The sequence below is a fragment of the Pezoporus occidentalis genome, unplaced genomic scaffold, assembly GCF_034315485.1.
Source record: "Pezoporus occidentalis ecotype Australia unplaced genomic scaffold, CSIRO_AGI_Poc_V1 ctg233, whole genome shotgun sequence".
Lineage (NCBI taxonomy): Eukaryota > Metazoa > Chordata > Aves > Psittaciformes > Psittacidae > Pezoporus > Pezoporus occidentalis.
The window spans coordinates 41,733-66,533 of record NW_026914212.1 but is presented as its reverse complement, the minus strand read 5'-3'; the positions used below and the strand labels follow the sequence as shown (position 1 = coordinate 66,533).

Genomic DNA, 24,801 nt, shown 5'->3' with positions numbered 1-24,801 from the left:
TTAATTGTCCATCACTGCCAAGAAAGCAGATTAACAGTCAGTTGAAGCTTAGCGTGCGTGCTGCTGTCTCTTCTCTCTGATCACTTCCTTGCCTGTCCTTTTCTCTGCATTTCCTGTTTACCCTTATGAAGCTCTTTTCTTTAGTTTTTCTCTCGCCTGGTCCTATTACCCAGAAGTTGCACATTTTACAGTCTGCTTTACAGTCTGGCTTCTGCTGTAGTTAGAGCAGTGAAGAGACGAGACTGTCCATGCTGGTCTGATGGCTGCTGCATCACACAACCTTTTTACGTGATCTGCTCAGTTCCTGGCTCTGAATGCCTGTACCATGGGCTCCCCAAGGGCAAGAGAGCACCTAGTAAGGAGCTCAGCTCTCTTTCTTCATCTCCTTGAATGGACTGGTCTTGGCAGTGCAAATGATTTAAGTAATGTCCCTCAGGACATTGTCTTCTCAAGGTTCCTTTGAACCCTGTCCTGTTAGGCAGAGAATGTCCAGGGTAGGTGGGAGCCATAATGCTCTACATACCTTTTCTTTTCCTTCTGTCTTCTCTTTCCTTCTCCATCTCACTCAGGCTGGGAAATGCATCCTCACAAAATGTTCCTTCTCTAAGCCATTGCGCAAAGTACAATTACTGCTGTATTTTTATGTTCTTACAACATTTACAAGATGGAAGCATTGGACTTTTTTTCTTAAGGTTCTCCAATATCGACCCCTAGTCCATCTCCGCTACCTCGTACCCCAACCTCCACTCCGGTGCCCATGAAGCAAGGCTCTGCTAGCTCAGTCATTAATAACCCGTATGTTATTGTGGACAAGCCTGGACAGATGGTTGGAGCTGCAACCACAAGCACAGGTGTGTAGTGTGATCACAAAAGGCAGTGGCTTAGTCATACCCATTCAAGTTTATTCTCTCTTTAGAATGGTTAGTATAACACCAGGATATGAGCTTGAGAAGATGCAAAAGTACTCTGCAAAGAAAGAGGGAGGTATTGATTTGCACAACTGGTCTGTATAGCATGGTTAAGGGTATCTCAGACTAAGAACTCCTTCAGGAAACAGCACATAATGTAAGGCCAGATTGAACTCACAGATGCCTCTTCAAAGAGAGCCTGTTCTTTGCAGACAAAAAGGGAAGGGGAGAAAGTAGTGTAGACTGTGGTGCACAGAAATTTAGACAGAAACAGTGCTCAGGTGATTGGGTGAGAACTGTATCACGGATGTAAGCTAAAAGCATGGAGAGATCGCGGCGACTGGCAGATCAGTCTTATGTCCCAGTGTGTGGGGCTTTGGATACGTAGGATATGCGTAGACTCAGGGTGCCAGGAGAGCAGCCATGCTGGGTTTTGTTACTGCTCTTGACTTCTACCTGGCCTAGTTCCAGCCAGTTTGTATTCTTCTAATTAGATTCCCTTGGTGCTTCAGTGGTGGTGTAAGCCTCAGGTCAGTGGGGAGGACTGAACTTCAGAAAACAGGTGATGGGTATAGAAGTCAGTTGTTAATCTTTGTGTTGTGGCTGGAGGGAAGGTCATTCAGAAGTGATTGATTAGTTGTGATTTGTGGCCAAGAACCACTGTCTGTTTAAAAACGCACTTGTTTGTGTATGCGTGTGCTTGCCAGCATCTCGGAAGGATGCTCAGAGCTATGTGGTGAAGGGTAGCATCTATGTAACACACAAACTGTTTGCTGGGCATGGTTGGAAAGGGCAGAAATTTCCTTAATAATGGTTCTTCGTTTTATCTGAGGGAATGCAGTTGTTACATTCATTTTAACTTCATCACAGATGGAATTGGTAGGGGCAGCATAGTCATAACTAAATTTTTTTAAGTATGTTTCTTGCCTTTCTTGGTAACACTGAAGCTGTTTCACCAATAGGAGTTTGTTTTTTTTTGGTGGTGGTGGTTGTTTGGTTGAGTGTTTTCTGCCCTTTTTGTTTTCTGTTTCTTCTTTATCTCCAGCCTGTCTGTCAGCTCTGCATATGTGGTTTATCATTGTTTGGGTGACTTTTGTGATCTCCTAGTAAAGATTTGTACATGGAGGGTAGGATCTGAAGATGTACCAGATGGCTTGGACATACAGGTCTTAACACCGTTAAAGGTGCAGTTCCCCATCATGTGAGTGTGATTTAAGTACAGACTGGCCTGGAAGACACTGCCTGCTGCATCTCCCTCCCCTGCACTCCTGCCACCTGTATCCTGCATGAGTCAGGTCAGATCAGTGGCAGAGCAGAAAATGAGCACCCTCCCCAAACTGAGCTTTGTTGCCAGGCAGCCTCAGCACCAGACCCTATGTGCAACAGGTAATTTGGAACTGCTTTTTTGGCAGCAGCAGCCAGGCCGAAGTGAATGTAATGTGGTGCTACAGACAAAGTCACTGGGATATTTTTGATAAGACTCTAGACCATCTTGAAAAAGAAGGTTGAGATCTTTATGCTCTCTGAAAGCCAGCCTTCCCAAACCCCATTATTTCAATTGCTCCTCATTTACTTTTAAATCTAAGTGCAGATTGTAGTACAACTGTATGGGAGACTATTCCTGTGTTTTCATGTGTGTAATCCATGGCTTTGGCCTCTCTTGAACAAATGAAATCTAACAATCCAACCTAACAGCAGTAAGAAAACTGTTGCTGAGCAACACTGTTGCATACACACTGTGATAATGCAGGGGAAGTTTAGCACTGAGCCCCCATCCATCTCAGGGGTCAGTAGAATGCTTGTTTCTGTTTCTTCCTTTACCCTGCTTATTCTGTCCCTTCCTCTTGTTACTCCTCACTTTGTCCCCCTCCTTTTTCTGGCCTTCCTTTTCCTTCCCACTCCAACCTTGTGTAAAGCTTCTCCCATACCAGTTTCTGAGGTTAGTGTAGGTTCACAGGGCTTCAGGGCAGTAGAAGATGTTACATCTGCAGCAGGAAGTTGCAACTGGCAGCTCATTTACTGTCCTAATTTCACATATTTGTATCTCTACCTAGTATTTTCAGCCAGCCAGGAAGGTACCTGGCCATTTGCTTGCAGCACACAGAGCTCTGGGTGGAGACCATCTTCTCTCGGGCATGGATTCTGCAGGTGGAAATTCAGTAGTGGATTTGTTTTGTGCCCATGCCAGTTCCACTGACACACCTCATGGAGAATACAGACTTAAAATGAAATGCTGTGTTACTTGTTAGAAGAGGTTTCACGTGTTTGGTGTCACCACTCCTTGGCCTTCATCCCACATCTGCTTTATTTCCCAACACACAGGAAGTCCAACCAGCAAACTGACCAGTGCTTGTCAGGTCTCTCTTGGAACTGGATCTCCTGTATCAAAGACCCATGGGAGCAGTTTTGTCACCTCAGCTGTCAAGGTAAAGTTCTCATTAGGTGTGTACTTCCTATTTAAAATCCAGCTTGCTATTAACTAGGGCTTTTTAGTATTATAAATTCTGCATTTTGGGCAAGTTCTTTTGATTGTCATTTCATATGAAGGTTTACTGTGTTTAACAGATGGATCTATATGAGAACATGGTGGTTATACAAGATGATAGTGTCACTTCCTGCAGCTCTAATTAGGCTTGCCTACACCTCTGTTAAAGGCATATTTCTGTAAGGAAATCCATAGAGGGCATAGCTCTCAAAATGTTTTATCTTTCAAAAAAGCTCTTGTATAGCTGACTTTGATCTTCTTCACTTTGCTAGTGAAGGTATGTGATTAAACCAGAGGTGCCTGGTTCATTCCGCTTGTTATTTTTATACAGCAGCTGCTCCTAGCAGCTTGAAAATAGCTCATCAAGTGGTTTTACAACTGCCTGCATATAGAAAAATGTTTGTGTAAACAGTGGAGTAACCAAATGTGTAAACAAACAGCGATAAATAGAGTTCATGCTTCTGATCAGCAAAGCTCAAAAGGTACGGAGCTGAACTGTCTAACATAAAATTTCCCACATCTTGTGCTAGGGATATTTCTGGCAGGAAATTGGCATCAGTGAAGCTCTTTCTGGAAGCAGCTGGTGGGTGTGCTGCTGAAAACAGGACCATTTCCTGTCTCTAAGTCACAAGAACATTAATGTAGGATTGGGGGGGGCGGGGGGAAGTGGGGAGGCTTGCCAGTCAGCCTGCAGAGAGCAAATCATTCTGCATTTGGAACTGAAATGCTTCCAATGCCTGTTGGGGGAAAAGTGTTGAAGGTTGCTGTTTGAAGCAATTTGTTTGGAGTAGCATTTTAAGTGTCAGGTGTGCAGCTGGCTTTTCAGATTTTAAATGCCTGTCTGCTCAGATGGAGCTCACTTAACTAGGCTGAAAACCATTCATTAGTCTTCACTTGTCACTGATTTGGGAAGGCTCTTTCTGAAAGGTTTTCGATGAGTCACAGTAGGCACTTGTCATTAGTAACAGTTGAATCCTGTATATCCAGGGCAATGTTAAAAACTGGGGCTATTTTCTTTAAAATGTGTAAAAATCATACCTCTGTAAACAGAAACATATTTTGATCTATGTCTTCTGGTTGGTGGAAAAGCTGTAATTTTACGGTTTCTTTAAAGAGGACAGGGTGCCTAAAAATTCAGTTTGATGTTGCACATTAGGCTTAACTCATCGCTTTTCAGGTCTTTGCTATGTTCTACCTTTCTCTTCATTTTTCTTAATGACTCCAGGCTACGTTTCTAGAGCTACTTTAAAATGACTGGTAGGCTGTGTGCCATCACATCTTCCAAGTTACAGGAGAGCAAAAATTCATCTGAAAGATTTTTGCTTGCAGACTTAAATTGAACTTATTTTTTTCCCTGGCTTCTTAGATTATCTTCTCTCTTTGAGACTGTGAATAGAATCACAGAATGGTTGAGGTTGGCAGGGGCCTCTGGAGGTTATAGAATCATGGAGTGGTTTAGATTGGAAGGGACCTTCAAAGGTCATCTAGTTCCAACCCCCTGCAATGATCAGGGACATCTTCATTTGTGTGTTGTTAGGCTTGATCTTCTCTACACCTTCCCATCAGGTATTCATATGCATTGGTAAGATCCCTCCCTCAGCTTACTTGAACTTTACAGCTCTGAAATGCTTTGTGTAAAAAGCTGGTCAGGTAACATGAGTTCTTTCACCTGTGTAGGATATGGTAAGAAACAGTTGTTGGAGGTGTAACTTTCCAAATAACGTTTACCTTGTGGGTTGTATTAAGTAAGTTACACTCCTTTTACTGCAATATTGACTGAGGGAAGTTTGGCCTGCCCAGATGGTCCGTGCTACCCTTTGTTAGTAGTCACTTGGTTTATTTCTTGTATTGGACACTTCTCTGATTATTGCACCATGTCCTCCTATTTGCAGCAGGAGGATTCTCTGTTTGCCACTATGCCACCCCTTTGTCCTATTGGGAGTCATTCCAAGGTGCAAAGCCCCAAATCGGTCACGGGAGGACTTGGAGCTTTTACAAAGGTATTTCTCTTAGCTGTTGTGCCTGGACAAGGAGCCCAGTAGTGCCATTTCATGCTGAGTTGTGCTACAAATCATCTAACTTCCAGTGCATGTAAAACTGTTACTGGAACCAATGTGTTTTGCTGTTCCCCTGGGGCTCTACTGAACCTATGATCTTTTCTTTTTATCATCTTCTCTTTCATCCTTTCTTGTTTTTCTTTGAATCATTATTGCATTGAGAGTAGTATTTTAAAAGCTATTGATAGTGGGATACAGTAAAAGTAAACTGCAGTAGATCTGTCAGGAACTTCTGAAAAAATGATACTGTGATTTCTGAATCTCAAATGCTGCTTCTGAGTATGTATCCTTAAATGTTACCATCTGGAATTTAAATTTGTCTCTGGCAAGATTAGGTGATCCAAGTAAAAGGTGGAAATATGATTCCTACCACTTTCAGTACTTACTGCAACCTAAAGCAAAAAAAACCACAACCTAGCCTTTCTGGAGTTGCTGCTCTTAAGGATTAGATTTAGGGCGTGTCCCAGAGGAACGTAAAACATGTACGCAAGAGAATAATGTCGGCTATAATAAGACACAGTATCTGTAGCTATACTATCGCTTGTAATTTGGCAGGGTAGAAGAGAACAATGAGGTTTAGAACGTGTTCTGAGCAGGAAGGTGCTTAGGAAATTGAAACCTTAAGGTGTTGTGGCTTTGTGCCTAGATGCGGAGCCTGAAGAAGTCAGGTGTAGCCGAATCTGTTGTTAGTATGACTAGTAGTTGTAACATTACTAGCAATATCTCTGATTCTCTAATTTTTATAAGCATGTCTCAAATCTGGAATACTTTCTAGAGCAACCACACACACATACTTGTGTTTTGGAAGTAGCTCTCATCTTGGACCTGAGTTAGAGTCCGTCTGGTGGTAAGAACCACATCTGAGTTTACTGACTGTTGTATGCCTTTCTTGCGGACAGATTGCTCCAGAAGTGATCCCTAGTGATTTAAGGTGTTTGCTTTCCTTACTATTTCTTTCTATTTAATAGGTGATAATAAAGCAGGAGCCAGGAGAGCTGCCCCAGCAACCCCAACTACCAGTGACAGGGACAACCACACAGTCCTCTGTGCAGCAGTATGTCACTGTCAAAGGGAGCCACATGTTAGCCTTGTCACCTCAGAAGCCAGTTGTGAGCACGGGCGAGGGGACAGTGCAGTCTAAGGTATGAGGTGCTTGGGTATCTTTATGTGGTGTAAGCTGTCTGTCTTGTATTTTTATTGCAGCACTTAATGTTTTTTTTCAGGGGTTGCTTCTGTCTTAGACCCAGGCAGCACCACTGTAGTTAGCTGGTTTCCCATGTGCACAGAGAGGCTCACATCATGCTTACTTGTAGCCCTTCAAAAGGGAGCAGGGTGAGCAGGCACTGTTGCATTGCATTGTGTACACAGAACATCTCCCACTTCTGTCTAACCCATTGCAACAGTGGGGTTGGGGTGGTTTTGAACTGGAGCTTGTTGACCCACAAAGTTGGCTGCCATAAGTAGCTCTTGCTGAAATTCACCCAGGTCTTTTTGTAAGAGGAGGCAAATACTTTCCTTGGACTGTTGGCCTACAACAAAGAAGGACAGGACAAATAGGGAGTGGGGTGGAGGCTGAGCCAGAACTAGCATTAGGTGGAAGCAGTCCTACTTGAGTGGCCACTCAAGTGTTTTACTGTAGGAGTCTGTGCCAATGCAGTGCTGCTGTGACAGGAGTGACACAGCTTCTGAGAAGGTGCAGTAACTGTGCAGTGACAAGATGATGTGTCAGAAATTATCTCCATTCTTGCCTGTTTCCATTGTAGAGTGAAATCACATGGCAAACATAAGAAACTACATATGGAGCTTTCACTTTTGCATAAGTAAATACATATTTACCCTTGCAGCAGTTCATTGTCCTTTTTACTGCCTTATTTGCCTATGCAAGCAGGTATACAAACTCATGTTTCCCTGAAGTTATTGTCAGCACATAAAACTGAAGCACTCTGTGGGCTCTGCTTTGAGGCCACAGCTTTCCCAGGGAGTCTGTTCCCAGAAATGTGTTGAAACTCAGTTTCTGGATCTCTGTGCTCTGCCAAGGCAAGCTTTATCTTCAGTTGGAATTAAGCCATTGCTTATATATGAGAAAAATGCAAGTGCCCTATAATTTGAATGTACTTAATCTTTTGTGGGTGCTCTGAAATCCCGGTTGTGTTGATCATTCTACTTGGGATTAGTCTCTTCCCAGTTTAATTTTATTTCTGAATGAAGAGATTTTATACATGACTAGACATGTATGAAGTATCGTGAAATGTCTAGAGATGGAGGTAGTGTCCCAGCTAGAATTCACATGGTTGTTCTTGCCAGCAGTACATCATCCAGTACTTATTTGTTGCAGGTTGTTGGCGTGCCAGTTGGCTCTGCTTTACAGTCGACAGTGAAACAAGCGGTGGCTATAAGTGGTGGCCAGATACTTGTGGCAAAATCAAGCTCTTCAGTAGCAAAGACTGTTGGTCCGAAGCAGGTTGTTACTCAAGGTGTAGCCAAAGCCATTGTAAGCGGAGGTGGAGGGACAATTGTTGCTCAGCCTGTGCAGACTATCACAAAAGCGCAAGTTTCTTCCACAGGTGCTCAGAAAAGTGCCTCTCAAGGTTCAGGTAATTTTCCACCTTGCTAATAGTTCATGATGGGTAGACTTTGAGGCTTTATAATGATTTCTTTAACTGCAAAATAACTATGTGTGATATGAAAAAGTTCAAAGTAAGTAAAGAAGTCTGTAGGGAAATTCAGGCTGAGATCAGTAAAGAGAATGTCAACTCATTATCTGTAAGGGGGAAGAGCAAGTGCAAGTATTATAAAACATGCAGTGTTCAGAGTGGAGATCAGACAGATATGCTGGGGAACGTGCTAATAGACTTTCATCGAGCCATGTCTCTCTTTTGCTCAGCATTGTGTCCCTTAGATGCTCAAAGAGCCCCACATAAATCCAACCAACAAGAGCCAAACTGTCTTCGTTGCATCTTCACATCTTCCTGAGTGTTTATAGTTACAGGAGTAAGAGCAGAATCATCCTGCTTGCTTCTGCACACAGCTTTAGCTGAGCATGTTATCTTAGGCTCTGGACTGTGTGCAAGGTGTTGTAACCTTGTGGAGTAAGCCTGTAGGTCCCATGGCTGTGCTCCTTCAGCCCGCAGCCATAAGTGGTGCTACATGCAGAGAAGTCTCTTTTCAGGCCTACTGCAGAGTCTGTGCATTGCTGGGGGAGTTAATCTCCAGTTAGGCCAGCTAAGTATGGATTATCAAAGGCTAGGTGCATGTCACTCCTAGTACTGTCATGCTGTGCAGATTTCAATGCATACTACTTTCTGCAAGCAGTAGTTATATTTCTTTTTATTCTTTCTTTCTAGTGATGGCTACACTGCAGTTACCAGCCACCAACCTGGCGAATTTGGCAAACTTACCACCAGGCACCAAACTGTACCTCACCACCAACAGCAAGAATCCTTCTGGAAAAGGAAAACTGCTTCTGATACCCCAAGGAGCCATCTTGCGAGCCACGAATAATGCTAGTTAGTCTTGCAGGGAAATCTAATGAGTTAAATAATGTAATCACTGCATAATTAATATGTTTGGTATTTTTGCTGTAAAGCATCCTGGTATTGTGGAAGTCAGTAATAGGGTGGGGTTTCTTTGATCACAGCAACACAGTATGTGGTGCTTTTTAAGACTGAGATCTCACAAGTGTCTTCTGTTTTCAATTAAACTGCTTTACATGTAGTGTTCTCAATGTCTGTCTGTGCTGAAGGCAGACAGTGCAATTTTCCTCAAAATTCAGGGAAGGGTTGTCTTTAACTCTTCCTTTGTGATGTAGAACTGAGATGGATTTGAATGTAGTTGAAAAAGCAATTAATAGCTAATGGAGTGATTCCCTGGAGAAACCAGAAACATAAGAAGCTGACTTTGAAAAGGATGAGATACTGTATCTGGAATGAGGGAAAGAAATTGTTCTGAATATTGATAAAAGGTTTGGCCCCAAGCTGTAGAGAGCAGCAGAAACACTTAGGTTTTGTCAATGGCCTTGTGAATCAAACTTGCTGGGGAATAACCTGAAGAGTAACATTGCTAAAATAGTTCTGATGGGCAATACTTTGTTTATAGTTTGCTGTTGCTATAGGGAAAGAATAATGCAGGTTTGGACTGTGTAGATGAAGTTTTGTTGTGAGCCTTCTGCAGAATGCTCCTTTTGAGGCTGGAGGTTGGGGTGGGAAATGGATTGGTGTAAACTTTCTGCTCCCAGTCCTGATACTGGCAGTGAGGAAGAGGTGGTATTCAGCTTAACATATAAGGCTGTAAATATTAGCAGCATAACAATAGAGTGGATGTCACTGAAGAAGTAGATACCCATGGTGAGGGTATTTTGGGGCTGTAGAACTTGTGATGGAAGCCCCATTGCTTGAGATTTAGAGAAGCAGCTGGGTCAGTCCAACTTTGACAAGGAAATAATCTCCCAGGTGTCAAGGAAGAGCGAATACATGTGATTTTTATGACAGAGCCATAAGTACTTTTTTTTACTCTTAATGAGAGACTGCAAAAAAGACAGTGTTCCTTCTGGTGGTAGAACAATAGCTTATGTGTCACTGCAAGTTACTACTGCTTGGTATTGGCGATCTCATATTCTGTTAACAAAATCGTATTGGAACAGCCAATGAAAGTAAAATTAGTAAGCTAGTGGGACTTTTGTTTCTAGGGCTTTTGCTGCAGATTCATTACCTGCAAAAGACTGATGAAAAGACTATTCATCTGTTAGACAGCATTTTCTTTTGATAGAAAATGCAAAACTGCCTGAAATGAGCTTTGCTTAGCCACCAGTTGTCCTTATTTCACCCATAACTCCTTTCATTCGTGGTGTTCACTGAGCTATAAGAAAACACAGCAGTACATCTGAACAGTACTGGGCAATAATGTTACTCAGCGGCAAAACATGGCAGCAAATGTCTTGTAAAGTGTTTTTAATTACTTGTATATACAGGAGTGCTTTATCAGCTGACGGTGTCTGGTTACCGAAGGGTCAGGCCTCTTCTTCTGGTTATAGGTCTCCAGTCTGGTTCTTCCACAAATAGTGGAGGAGGAGGAGGAACAACAACCCAAAGCACAAGCAGTAACTTGTCACAGCATCTCACCTATACATCCTACATCCTGAAGCAGACACCCCAGGTCAGTGGCGTAAGCATCTCAGTTGAAGTAGATTGACATTTCAGGCTGCGATGGTGTTTGGTGGATATCCTTTGGTTCTGTAGTATGTGAAACATACTTGGACTATGGAATCTAGATCCTCTCTGACAGCCTTTGCACCTTATCCTTCTGCCGGCCACCTGCTTTACTACTTGCTGTTGCTATTGGCACATCTCTGCCCCTCCCCTTGCAGGTCATACCCTCATGGTCCCTTGCAGGCTGAGAAAGCAGCACTGAATAAGGCCAGGGTAAGCAGTGGAGGGAGAAGCAATGAGAGTGCCTGGTGGCAGAGCTGCAAAGTTCACTGAAAAGAGAGGTGGTGTGACAGAGCTATCTTACACAGTTAAGATTTGTAAGTTGAAGGACAGCATGAAAAAGAGAATAAAGGAGTTACTGGAGTGAAACAGCAAGGATAAGAAAGAGAAATAAGGAGACAGAAGATTGTGAAGGGATCCATATGTGACAGTGGGTGAATGAAGCCTCTGAAGGGTAACAACTGAATAGTGAAGTGAAGCAGGAAGGGTGTCAAGGTCTCAGGTGGTAGGTTATAGAGTGCGCACCTCCAGGTGTCACTGTCATTTCTGCATGCTGAGCTCTTGAGTATATAGTTTTTGTGGGGGGACTAAATACATTTTGAAGTGAAAGGCTGACAGAATGTCTCGATTTCTCTCTTATTTCCTTTTGCCTAGCCTAGCAGCAGCCTCTGATCTTGCATGCTAAGCAGCATTTGTCACAAAGAGTAAACCTGAATAGCATAAAGTGCTAAATTGCGATAGATGCCTCTGACAATACAGGAAACTGATTGTGGCTTTTTCACCCTTCCCTCGCATCAGGAAATGTTCTTCTGTACCAATAAGAGAAGGCTGTGTCCAGCTCTTATTGCAGAAGCATCCAATGTAATTAGCAGTGCCTTGTTTTAGAAGATGAAATACTGTTGCATTATAGTTACGGGGTTTTATATTGTATTGATGCGCATATATTTCTGTTGACTCTTAATTGTGTTTCCAAGTGCTGACCTCCTTAACTTATTTGTGGAGTAGGGCACCTTTCTGGTTGGCCAACCTTCTCCTCAGAGTTCTGGGAAGCAGCTGACTCCAGCTTCAGTTGTTCAGGGCAGCGTAGGAGTTGGAACATCTTCCACACAAGGACAAGCCCTGAAAGTTATAACTGGACAGAAAACAGCTCTATTTACACAGGTAATGTGCTAATGTTGTGGATAGGAACCACAGACACCCATTATGAGGGTGTTGCCTTTTGTAGTTGTTTGGGTTTTGTACAATTATGATGCTGGCTGTGCTACAATGAGGAAAGCCCATGAAGGCCTACTTATATATACAGATACTGGACCACAGTTTTTCAGCTTTATTCCTGTTCTTGGAGTGGGTGAAGTTTAAGGCTGGGTTGCTAGTTTGTAAATGTATTCTGGGATTTCTTAGTGAAATGGAATTAGAGAAGTGAACACAGTCATGTACCAAAATATGCTTAAATATTTGAGTCTTAGAAATGGGTCCTCTGCTAAAGCTCTTAAAAACTTTTGGGGTTTGGTATCCAGCAAAGGTCCTTCTTTTAAAAACTACCAAGTGGTCCTGATGAAATTCAAACTCCCCAAGAATACATGTAATTGATTATCCAAAATTCAAGATTGATGGGCATATTTTTGCAAAGTCAGCAGCTTGATAAAGTTGATTCCCGAGGTGACAAATTTGTTACAGCTGTTATTGTGCATTTTGCCTGTTTGAAAAGTCCTTTGAAGATATTTTTCAGTAATGTAAAAAGCATTTGTCCTGTTTGTTGTTGATGAGCTTTAAGGAATTTTTAAAAATTCCAAACAAGTACAGCTTTTTCCTTATGCTGAATTCTTTTTCCAAAGGCTGCAGCCAGTGGACAGACATCACTGGTGAAAATATCGGATGGGTCTATAAAAACAGTGCCTGCTTCATCTCAGCTCTCCAAACCTGGCACCACTGTGTTGAGAGTATCAGGAGGTGTCATCACCACAGCTGCTGCTCCTGCCGTGGCCCTTCCCACAAATGGGGTGGCCCAGGTGAGAAAGAACATCACCAGTGTTCTGCGATACTGCTCTCTAGCCAGTGTAATCCCCAGGAAAGGAATTCTGCTCTCCCCCCACCTTGGTATTCTTGTCAGTCAGCATTGCTGGTGGGTCTGCTCTTATTTGTGTACCAGCATAGTGCATGCAACTGGTTTTCAGCTGGGTTGTTTGCTGTTTGGCATAAAGTACTATCTGTGAAGAAACAAGGGGAGAAGCAAAACTGAAACTTGCACTTTCTTGCTTTTAATGTTAAATGTTAAAATTCAGGTTGGCAGGGAAAGCTTTATCTGAAACAGCTTTTGCAATCATAGAGATCAGATTTTTGGGGCTACACAGCTTTCAAACACCACATCTGCTGCTGGCACAGAAATTTGAAGAAGAATGTGGAAGGCCTGAAGCCAGCAAGCCAGTGAAAGCCAGCAGTAACTAGACTGTAGATCTCTCCTCTCAGGTCACAGACTCTCCACAGTGTTTAGTGCCCCATCTGCTATCAGCAGATTTCACTGGCAGTGGCCAGAGTTCCTGATCGGTTAGTGCTGACTGTGTTCAAAGGATGTCACTCCTCACCAGCCCAAGGGAGTCTTAAGAGTGCAGCCTTTGGAATGAGGTGCTTCAGCAGAGAGTGAGCTTGGAAGCAAAATGTTTTCAATTCCTAGAGCAAATGCTCGTGCGCGTTGATGCAGGTTTTCTGCAGGGTTGGAGTTGACGGGATGGGGAGGAAGCAGCAAAAAGTAGAGTGTATAGTTCCCTCAGAGGGTTCCCCCAGCCTCGCTGCTTTTGCCTGTTGGGAGGCAAAGATTAAACAAGAGGAGAGTTGATGCCATGCTGTCATCAGAGAGGGCTGAATGCTGGAACACGCAGCATGCATAGATGAAGATGGTAAAATTTGTGTTAAATGCTACTCAGTGTTTGTACAGCTCTTGGTGAAGCCACAGAGAGAAGACTTTTCCATCCAACCTCCTTATCCCAAACTTCTTTTCTGTTTGTCTACTGATACTTCCCGATTTCTAGGCAGCAGGGAAATATGAAACATTCCTGGGTCAAATTTATCATTTGGAGTTCTACCTGCTTGCTGATGTTAAGGGATGGTGGCTGTAGATGCTGTCAAAGCACTTGTGGTATTAGTTCCTGAGCATGCTGTTCCTGCTCAAAACAGCCTCCATTCTATATGTGCTCTTGTTGTATATAGGCTTTTGGGTATGTGCTTGGGAGCCTCTTGCTTCTTAATGATTGATAGATAAACATTTAGTTTTGCTACTTCTAAGTATTGCTTTGTTGTGCTTATTGCCTCTTTTATACAGCAAATAGATAATGCAGGTTCCAGTTCATTATCTTCTGGAACTCCTGCAGCAAAGACATCTGGACAGCAGCACCAAATCTGTATAAGCCAGAGCCAGTCTACTTCATCAGTAGTGAATAAGACTGCTACTTCCACTGTTGTAAGTGTTGCTTCTCTGATGACTACACCAACACCTGTAACTGGAAAAGCTGCAGTATCAGGTATTAAAAGCCTTTCATGCTCTTCCTATAGGAATTTAAAATCCAGGTGCGAGTTCTTCAGATGCTATTTGCAAATGAGACTATATTCTTCCATTTACAGCATTTGTGAATTCGTTAAAGTCAAGTCATGCTTTCTAAAACATATCTTATTAGCATAACTTTTGGCTTAGCCATTTGGCATCCTATCATGTCAGTGCATTGACTGTAGCTGTTACAAATAACAGCACAAGTTGCTCATTGGTATTGGAGAGGGATTGTAGTTTTCTTGCGGAGTTCTCATTAGAAGATGCAGTTTGCCTGTTCAAGAGCAGTGTGCCACTGAATGCTGAAACTATCAAGGTACCAGCAATGCTGCAGACTTGATTATTGTAAAAGTGAAACTCTACTGAAGTTGGAGAAGGTGCGTGAGCGGAATTTGGCTCTGAGGCTTTCCTTTGGCCTGGAAAGGAGAGAGGTGTTGATTAAGGGGAACTGAAGGCTTTGAAGTCAAAATCAGTAAGTACAGAGGGGTGGGCTGGATCTTCAATGTTTTGAGTTAATGAAGATAAATTACTTTTATGTAGAGGGGAGTTTTTCTTACTCAATTTTATTGTCTTCCTCTGTCTTTTGTGTCATGAAGAGCAAATACAGCAGGTTTGAGTATTACAGGTTAAACTGGTAAATTTTAATTTTGACTTACTGCTGGCATGTGCTGTTCACTTGAAGTGGCCTCTTACTTACTGAGTGGAAACAGAGTAAAAATACAGAGAAGAGAAAATAAGTGACACTGAGCTTATTTGACAGTATTTTTTTAAATGGGCTCTTCTTGGTTCCTGTGTACACAGTCTTCCAAATGCCTCCTTTTTCATCACTCTAGTTTTGAGTTTCGAGTTGAGTGTTTTCCTCTTTGGAAACAAAGCAGCAAGGGTTTTGTCTGTGGAAAATATGCCGTTCTATGTATCTTTTTGGATTAGAACGCCCATGTAGATACAAAAATGTTGTCTAGATTTTGGGGTGGTTTTTGTAACCCGACTTCGTAATGAAAAACAGTTTCTTAAAGAATCCCGATAGAAGCACTGTGGCTGTAAAACATGTTATTTCCATGTAAAAAGACCCCAACAAATCAAACAACCAAAAAACCCAGACAAAAACAACAAAACTGTTAAATTTCTGAAGCTTTATTATTAAAGGCAGCTCTTCAAAAAGAATATCGTATTTTCCCTTGTTTTGCAACAAACCATGTCTCCCACCCATCAGGCTAATAGGGTGTGTGGAAAATGTCCCTTCTTGCTTGCCTGCTGTTTGGGTCACTTGCTGTCCTATCCAGACACATCTGTGCGTCACACCCAAATGAATTGGGAATGCTGGGTTAGCTTTCTTTCCTGGAGGTGAAAGTCTGCATGATTAGTGCTATTTATCTTTCAAACCCAAGAGACATCTTTGGCAGACCTGGCATGTCTCATACTTGGAAGGCAGCTGTGTTTCTTAAACACAGCTAATAATAAAAAATGAAGAGAATGGCAACTTTATCGCAAAACAAATCGTGAGTATAAAATTACCATCGTGAAACTAAGAAGTCTACTGCTGTCAGTGTTCTGAAATAGAAGCCTATTAAATTTCCACAATCTGAAGAAGAGATAGCTATAGACTGAATACAGTAACAGTGAAAATAGGCAGTACCAGTAGGAAAGGGTGGACCTAAGCCCGAATCACTGTATTAGAGTGTTGACTGTGGTGACTTGGGATGTTATTGCTGTGGAGGAGAGAGTTGGTGGACAGTTGATGAGTACTACTTGCATATGGCAGTGTGGCACAGCTTGGAGTCATGCTGATTCCCACCAAAGTCACTGAGCACTGCCATTGATAATGCTGTTAGTATTTGAATGTCCTGCTTGTTCTCTAGCCTGTACTTAAAATCAGTGATTTAATTCAGTCCCCGCTTTAACATGCTTCAGAGCTTGGTTGGCCATCCTTATGAATGCATGTTACAGAAAGACATAGGATGCTCAGTTCAGGTGTGTCCTTCATCAGACTTGCTGTGGAGCCTTGGGCTTGTCACTTGTTTAAAACATCGTTGGGTGTGCTCTGCTGGCTACAGTGGATGCTGCTGAGCTGAACTGCAGGGATGTATGCAGCATATGGATACCCCAGTAAGAGTGGCCGTAAGTGCAGTGGCGCTGTAGTTCACTGGCTTAGTAGACCCTTGAGCATAAGGTCTTGTTCTGACAAGGGTATTCCACTCTGTGCTGAGCCTGCTTCAGTTGAAAGGTTTGTGTTACACCGAGTTTTGCTTAAGATTACGTAGGTCATTAGGAAACTTGCTTCACAAATTATCAGAGTACTGTGCAGCATGTAATACTGTGCACCCTGTGGTGTGCGCGCACGCACACACACACACACACTATTTTAGCAATCATTTGTGTCAGTAAAACCTTGTCTGACAGTTCACTGAACTGTAGCATGTTAAGAGGGTGGCAGTGCTAGCTTACGTGCCACCCTGGTTCAGGCAGAGAGGGAAGTAGCTGGAGATAAGCTAAAAGGTGTGTTTCATTTAACGTTTTGTCTTCCGTTCTTCTTGCAGGGTTGCTAAAAATCCACTCAAATCAGTCTAGTCCACAGCAGGCTGTTCTGACAGTTCCCAGCCAGCTTAAACAGCTCGGTGTAAACACAGCTTCTGGAGGTGTTCAGACAATACTCATGCCTATGAACAAAGGTAAAGGGCAGAGGAGGATGACAGATGGTGTTTGAAACTCCCCTTTGGCACAGGGTAGCTCTTGGTCATTGTTGGCATACATGGTCCAAAGTTGGAGATAGAAGAAAATGTAGCAAGGAAATTCATCCCTAAACTTTGTGCTGCAAAAACGCTGTGTTGCTTCTGAACATGGTTATTTGTCAAAGTGTATGAAATTTTGAAATTTGATATTTCTTTCTCTTCTTTGTTCTTTTTTTTTTCCTTGTTTTTCCTCTTCAGTGATACAGTCACTTACCACCAGCAAAGTTTCAGCTGTCACAGCAGCAAGTACACCTACTCCCACTACAGCATCAATCACTAAAGGTAACAAGGAATTTCTCAGTAAGATAAGCAGTAGAAATTAGCTGGTGCTGCTTTATGCAAGTGCCCTGACTAAGAACATAGACCCTGTGACTGTGAGTTCTTTTATTTCCATTACTAGTAGGGTTTAAATTGAGTAGGAATGGCACCTGGGACCTAGGAAATTAACAGTGACTTCCCCCTCCACAAATCCCAAAGCATAGGCAAATACGGGGAGAAATTAGGGTGTTCTAGAAAGCTACCATGAGTACTTTAAACATTTATTGTTTCAATCCATATTTGCAAAGGTGCATAGAGCAGTCTGTGCTTAATCACAGTTACTGCTGTCCTCAGAATAGTACTGTGGTACTGGGGAATGCTTTCCAGCAGCACTAGATGCAGACAGCACGTGTGCATACTCACAGGGTTAAGATGCACATACAGTGCTTCCCAGAATAACTCACAGTCCAGAGCTGAGAGACTCAAAGTCAGTTCTTGCAGAAGCAGCATGCATCTCTCATCCTAGATGGATGACCAGACTGCCTCACCATTCCAGGTTTGGAATGTGTCTCTCTCCCTGCTCCTGTCTCACCAGAGTTCTGTCCTAGATGTGAGAAAGTTCACTGATGTCAAAATCAGTGATGTCTTCAAAAAAGTTCTTGCTTTGAAATGTCACTTCTTGTAAAGACTGTTAATGTTGTGTCAGCTCTTTGCTTACAAAGAGGCAGCAGTTTTGATGAGGCAGTCATATACAAAACATCAGCAATTGATTGTGCAGATTTTCTAAACGGGATGAGATGTGAGCGTGTTGAGATTTGGAGAGGGGGAACATGTTCTGTTGGTTTGCTTTCAGTAGAACTGAAAGTCAAATTTGTGCATGCTTAATAGTGCAAACAACAAATGAAGTAATGTTATCCAAAATCCTTAGTCTTATTGGAGTCTCACAAGATGCTGTTTATCAAGCTGACTGGTACTTTTTGTCTTAAAATGTGTTCTGTTTCTTTGAAGTTAAGATGGAGCCTGATTCAACAGGACAAAACTGCAGTTCTGTGGGTACCCAAGAAGGCCAAGCAGCAGTAAAAACAGAAGAGAGCTCTGAACTTGGGAATTACGTTATCAAGTAATTGTTAATTTCTCTATTAGGATTTCTGGTGTTTGAATAGCCAGGGGAGTGGAGAAGCTTCCAGGGATATGTGCAGTAATGTTAAGCTTGACCTAGATATAAATTATAAAATCTTCTGTCCCATATGCTGCTGTATCAGTACTAATCCTGTTGGGTAGCATTTGTTGCAGATAGTGTTGTAATATTTTCTTTGTCAGTGGACTCACATGCAGGGCTCATGAAAGATTGAAGATCTGCAGTTGTTTTGGTTTTGCTACAATCTGTTATCATCCATCGCTTATGTAATTCCCATTGGCATTGTGTGTCCTTGCTAAGGTCAAAGTGCCCAGTGAAATGCAGGTCAAAAAAGGGGCATCTGAAATAAGTAGAATCGTCTCTCTGCTTGCCTCTCTAGTCTTCTTACTTCTGTGAATACTTAGTATGAGGGCTGCCTTGGTTCAGAATTGGAATTAAATGGAGTCGAATTGGAATTAAATGGAGTATTTCTTCGTTGAATGCTGTGAAATCTGGTGCCTTGTTCGTGATGCTTTTGCAAGTACTAATTAGTGTGTTTTAACCAGAACTCCATTTGCAACATTTTCTCTGCATATCTCTTGTAATGTGTAGGCTGTTTCTTCTGCTCTTGATTCCTCCAGTGGCTGTCTCCATGTTTTGAAAAGTTTTGTTATCCTGACATATCCTTGCAGACATTACCCTAATGGACAGTGTGTGTAGGAGACAGGGATAAATCTGAAGTAACTGCACACTGGAGATTGTCTTAGTTATGAAATAATTAATGGAAAATGCAGCTCTTGCCAGTTAATTACATATGTCTGGCTAACTGAAATTTACGCAAACTGCAGTATCCCATTTTCCTACAAGAACAGCCTGCACCAATAGGTATGCCTTACCCCTCAAAGTAGTGTTGCAGCTTGTGAGATATTGTAGGGTTTTCTTCCAAGATGCAGCTTCAGCTGTGGACAGTTTGGCAAGGGGAAGGGCTGTTTGAAATACCTTCTGGATTGAGGTATAAGAGTTTATCCTCATGCTGCTATTGCTATAATGCCTTGGGGCTAGGGACTTTCTACCATGCAGTGATTTTGAAGCCTTTTGCATTTGATTCATTGCTTGCAACGATATTCTTCATTGTGATTCTTTTTATCCCTTGCAGCATAGAATATTTGGAGAACGTCCAGCAGCTTTTAACAGCTGTAGTGAAGAAGGTTCCATTAATTGCTGAAAAAAGTAAGCAGTAAATGAGCAGGCTTTGTTTTCTATTTTCGGTGTATCAACAGAAAGCCTTGCATACTCTATAGCCTAAAAAAATTGTTAAGAGTTGGAATGAAATGCAGCCATTCTCCTAGAGAGCTTACTCCAGGGGTTATTCTGAAGATGCTTAGAATTAGATTCTTCCAGTAAAGCCAAGTATGTTGCCAGCAGTTATTAACTTTCATCTGGTTTTGATAGAAATAGATTTTCTTTCCTCACTTAATGGCTGCAGGAAGGTTGTCTTTTCCCTGGTTTGTCCTTAATGGATGTGCTTTTTCATTCTCTTTGACCAGTAAGACAGACACTTACAGGTCTGCATAATAACAGGTTTTCTGGGGGAAAAAGAGGCTTAAAGCAACCTCTAGCTGCAGATATTTGTGTATGTGACCAATGGGGATGCTGATTTTGAATCCAAAAACCACATAGTCTGCTGCACATACCTGTGCTGTGCTCAGAGAGTGCATAGCATTTGTGAAAGTTTATAGAGTTACAATCCTTGATCCTGTGAGCATGAAATGCATTGCCCTCTTTCTCTCCACTAAGTAACATTAAAACCAGAATTCATCTTACTTAAAATGTAAGATGAATTCAACTTCCTTCACTTACTCAAAATGTAATACTGGTTTTGACTTTGTGTTTTCTAGGTGAAGATTCAAGCTCTTTTTGTGCCGGTTCAGTGGAACAGTATTACAACTGGAATATTGGGAAGAGGAGGGCAGCTGAGGTAATCCTCTTCTCCTGTGTTTCATAAGCAGCCGTTATGGACACAAGAAGGATTTCTGAATTACGGAACCTTCATTGTTCTTGGCTGATTTGTTTTCTGAAACCGCCTGTCACGTCTTAAATGGAGGCATTTCTTACTGCAGGATGCACTGATTTGTGTGTAGGTAGTGATCCAGTTTATTGTGCAGAGACTTTCTCAAGCAGAAGGGTCTCTGAATGTCATTTTTCAGTTGATTCAAAGCAAGATGTTTTTGAAGCATTTTTAAAATCTAAATTTCTGCAAACTGTCCTAGTAGCACTTTATCCTCATCACTCCTCTGTGGCGTATTACAGTCATTGGAATTTTACCCAACATACTTTGCCTATCTTGTCATGTGATTGTGTCTGTTTCCTTCAGGAAGAGAATTGAGGGATCTGACGTAAGTATTGCTGGTGCTGAAATAGATTGTCAGTTCACCCAAGATGAATATTTCAGTTAATCTAGAACTTTTTGTATTGTGGTTGTTATGTTTCCCCGCATATCTTCCTGATTTTGTCATCTTGCTGTGGAGTTTTATGGGTAAGATGCTGAAACTAATGAGACTCTCTGCTGTTGCCAGCTTAAATGATTAAAGAGTTTAATCAAAATTTTGAGAAGCCTAGTGGATTTCTTGCAGTATGCCATTGTAGGTGTTACTTTGGAGATGTGGCATTTCAAGGCAAGATGTGTCTGGACCTCAAGTAAATGTGTGCGTCTCTTTCTTGAGGTTTTCTTTAGATGACAAAGCAGAGTTTGAATGACCTGCCTACAGCTGCCTAATATCAGGATTTAGACCATCTTCCACATTTGTTTTTCCTTGCCCTTCTGACTTCTGAGAAAATCATTTCCTTTTGTTTTTCTTGCAACCCGGATTATTGTTCAGGGCAATAGTCCAGCCTTAAGCATTTTAGCCAGTGTGCTAACCTTTCCCTTTGCTTTGTCACAGTGGCAACGAGCAATGACAGTGAAGAAGATCCTACAAGAAATTATAGAGAAGCACCCCAGGTTTCACAGCATTACACCCCTGAAAACAAAGCACGTGGTACACTGGTGTCGATGCCATGGCTACACTCCACCTGACCCTGAGACCTTGCAGAACGACGAGGACTCAATTGAAGACGTGCTGACGCAGATAGACAGTGAGCCAGGTGAGTATGGAAGGCCAGAAAGCTCCTTGCTACCAAAGATGCTGTTTATTAAATGGCTGAAGGCTCTGCATGCTCACACATGTGTTGCTTCTCCAAGAGAAGGGGATTTGGGGATTCTTTCTTTGCTTTTATCTTAGCTCACTCTGAAATGACAAAATTTGGAGATGATAAGGGCAAGCCTACAAGTGAGGCTGTGCCTTGTTCTTATCAGTCCTGATGTTTTCTGCAGCCTCTTTTGGGTTTTATTGAGCTTTGGGGCCGTTGGAGGCCAAGCATATATAAACCTTGAGAGAGATGATTCTTGTCCCACAGTGTAATAATTTCTAAGTGGGCACACAAACTAAGCATAGGAGTAATGACATATCTGTCCTTGGGTAAGGATAGCCTCAGTTAAGATTTAACATGCAAACAGTGGAAGTTCAGGTGCAAAAAACGAAAGGGAAAGAAAAACCCAACAAAACTGGCAGCAGTGGTGTGGAGCTCTGTGGGGGTTAATTTACCTCCAAACATGAGGAGAACTGGCCTGTGTGAAGCTTCACATTTTATTATTACAGCTGCTACATTATTCTTCTAGGCATAACTCAGGAATTTCCACAGTCCATTTTAGTGTGTATTAAACATACATATATAGTCTGTTTTTCGCAGTTAAGCTCCCTTGTTTCGCCTTCAGGTAATCCCTTTCCCAAAGCTGAATGTTTTTCTGTTCTGATCATGCAGGGATTTGGGTGACATGGTCTAGGGTGAGGCATCCCTGCCCATGGCAGGGGGTTGGAACTGGATGATCTTAAGGTCCTTCCCAACCCAAACCATTCTGTGATTTTATGATTTAAGGTATTTCACAGAAGTGTACGTATTTGCTTATTCTTTGCAAAGTCTGGCGGTGCAGTGCAGTCGCTAAAGGTGGAAAGGAAGCCTACATCCACCTTTTAATATTTTTATCTACCCAACTAGGTTTGTGTTTGTCTTTGAAAAAAAGAATTTGCTTATTGCATAGTTTTCCACTGTAGGTTTTAGTGGCTCATGTTGAGCATGCAGAGAAGAGGTTACTCTTTCTTAATTCCACTGCAGATCTGTCAGTCAATGCCTGTTTGCATTTCTGCTTATCCTTATGTTTGGTCGGAACTACAAAAATAACTTCCAATTACGTTAATTTCTTGCCATATTTTGAGAGTGCGTCTGTTTATAAACACCTATCATGTGTTTAATTGATTGCTTCTATTTCAGAATGCCCTTCATCTTACAGCAGTGGTGAGGAGCTGTGCCGAAAACTAGAGGAACTACAGCAGTTTCTGAAACGAGAACCAGAACATGAAGAGGAAGTAGATGTTCTCAACTTCAGCGAGCCTTTAAAAATAAACATTAAGAAAGAACAAGAGGAGAAGCAAGAGGAGATGAAGTTCTACTTGGGTTCCTTGCCTGCATCAGAGTTTGTGAGGGATGCTGCAGAGAAGGTAAGAAGTGAATCATTAATCTAGTAAGAGCTGTTGCTAAACTAGTTGTAGTCTTACATTTATTTAGTTGCCTTTCCTTCATCTATATGGGCCTCTGGATGTTTTATGGAAATCTTTGTAAATGCCCTGGAAATACTGGACCTTCTGATTCATGACACTCAGCTGGCCACTGCTGGAAGGAAGAAGCGAAGCATGCCAGCTGGGAGGTCTTTTTAGAGTACATGTGTTACAGGGCTTAGTATCAGAAAAGTCATCCTGTCAGGCTAGAAACAAGGGGAAATGAGGGAAGGAGGAGGACTGGTACCAAATTCTTCTGTCTCACCACATGAAAGACTGGGACTTGTTTCTTTGACCAGTGCTGTTTAATAGCAGCTTCTGAAAAAGGACTCACGGTAAAGCTTAGGCCACAGCAAACTTCTCTACTGCTTGGATTTCTTCCCCCTGTTCAAGTTAAAGAAAAGGAGAGGGGGGTCTTCTGTCACAGCAGCAGGAAGGACAGGGAGGAGACTGACTCAGCTTGTGGGAAGGAGACAGGAGGAGCAGAAGGAGTTAGCGTGCAGCAGTTCTGAGGGAAAGAAAGGATCTCCCTCTCCACTTGAAATGCTGACATTAAGGGACAGCATTTTGGTTCTGCTTTTTATCTGGTCTATTAGAATCATAGGTGACAAGGGCACATGCATTATGAGAGTGAGACTAGGGGATGAAACAATCTTTCAATGTGGAACTTTAGTGCCAGGAGTACTGTTTAAAGTGGTTTCAGTTGCCATGGGTGCAGGGAAGATGATGAACAGATGGGTTGAATATATGTACAGTATAGAGTTTCCATTCTCAATTCAGAGGTGCCCAATGCAGCCTGTTTTTTGTGTGGACTTTCTGAAACAAAAGTTGAAACTTGCTTTTATTTCTTCTGTGTTTTAAAGGCAATTCTGCAGGCTCTTTTAAATATGAAGCCTGAGTTTACACTGCTTGAAAAGTCCTGAACTGTTTGCTTGCTTATTTAACTACCATTTATAATAGACTTTTTTTGTTAATCTCATTCTCATCTAATCTAGTAACATTCTCATCTAATCTAAACCCAGTACAACACAAGTTTTGTAATATTTGATATACTGTCTTTTTTTCCTCTCTCCCATTTTATAGATAGGGATTTCTTTTCAGCCTGCTGAGGTACAAAAGAATGTTTATGCATCAGTAATAGAAGATATGATTTTAAAGGTAAGAAATAACAATAAGAACATTTCTGTAAGTGTGTTAACCCAGCAATGTAGGAGAAAAAAAAAAACAAAACAGACTGTACTTGCTGATATACATTTATCAAATCATGAGATGCACAGTCTGATAATTCTCTTTGTGCATGTATCAGAAGATGTGTAGCTGGCCAGAGAGTTGTATGCTTCTGTGTGTGTTTCCTGCTTTCTACCTGATTTGTTGGCTTGGACACAGAATAGAGATTTTCAGATTCTCCCTACCAGTAAGATACTGACTAATTCTGTAACTTTGAAAATCCCCCTTCCTTTGTCCTACCTTTCCAAACTGGGGGCGGGGTGGGGGGGAAGGGGGTGAGGAATCTGCCAGAGTTCTGTAAGGCTTGATTATTATATACAAGTTCAGATATTTTTTTTTCCTGAATAAGGTTCACTTCCTTTTTGCCTGGGTTGTCTGTGGCAGGAAATCGATGACCTCCTGCAGACAGTAGCAATTCTGCCTTATTTGAGAAACCACTTTTTTATCTTAATCACTTTTGGAAGAACAGAGATAGTTTCTTATCAAAGCTTTGAACAGCATGGAGCTGGGGGCTAACACAGATTGTTTTTAACAGTGCTCTGCTGGATTTGAAGCCAAAGACAATTTCTGGGGTTGTTTATACAGGCTGCTGCTTATCAGAAGATGGGTTTTACGAAAGCTGGTTG

At 42.0% G+C, this 24,801-nt stretch overlaps 2 protein-coding genes across 15 annotated transcripts in view; one reads left to right on the top strand and one right to left on the bottom strand.

The window, feature by feature from the left end:
- PLEKHB2 (pleckstrin homology domain containing B2) overlaps positions 1 to 24,801 on the bottom strand; it is a 469,993-nt gene that overhangs the window by 427,217 nt on the left and 17,975 nt on the right. The window lies entirely within an intron of this gene.
- Positions 1 to 24,801, top strand: part of YEATS2 (YEATS domain containing 2) — a 44,038-nt gene that overhangs the window by 17,310 nt on the left and 1,927 nt on the right. For 3 of the 14 annotated variants that reach the window (XM_062621738.1, XM_062621751.1, XM_062621747.1), the window contains 18 exons: positions 693 to 851; positions 3,231 to 3,334; positions 5,286 to 5,393; positions 6,419 to 6,592; positions 7,786 to 8,044; positions 8,795 to 8,956; positions 10,480 to 10,601; positions 11,660 to 11,815; positions 12,490 to 12,663; positions 13,971 to 14,169; positions 16,730 to 16,861; positions 17,120 to 17,203; positions 18,188 to 18,299; positions 19,453 to 19,526; positions 20,195 to 20,274; positions 21,239 to 21,440; positions 22,665 to 22,891; positions 24,032 to 24,106. In XM_062621738.1, the coding sequence (XP_062477722.1) occupies positions 693 to 851; positions 3,231 to 3,334; positions 5,286 to 5,393; positions 6,419 to 6,592; positions 7,786 to 8,044; positions 8,795 to 8,956; positions 10,480 to 10,601; positions 11,660 to 11,815; positions 12,490 to 12,663; positions 13,971 to 14,169; positions 16,730 to 16,861; positions 17,120 to 17,203; positions 18,188 to 18,299; positions 19,453 to 19,526; positions 20,195 to 20,274; positions 21,239 to 21,440; positions 22,665 to 22,891; positions 24,032 to 24,106 (2,603 nt within the window). Of the gene's footprint in view, positions 1 to 692; positions 852 to 3,230; positions 3,335 to 5,285; positions 5,394 to 6,418; positions 6,593 to 7,785; positions 8,045 to 8,794; positions 8,957 to 10,479; positions 10,602 to 11,659; positions 11,816 to 12,489; positions 12,664 to 13,970; positions 14,170 to 16,729; positions 16,862 to 17,119; positions 17,204 to 18,187; positions 18,300 to 19,452; positions 19,527 to 20,194; positions 20,275 to 21,238; positions 21,441 to 22,664; positions 22,892 to 24,031; positions 24,107 to 24,801 lie in introns of those variants that run through there. The other 11 variants (XM_062621744.1, XM_062621748.1, XM_062621746.1 and 8 more) reach the window with 8 other exon arrangements.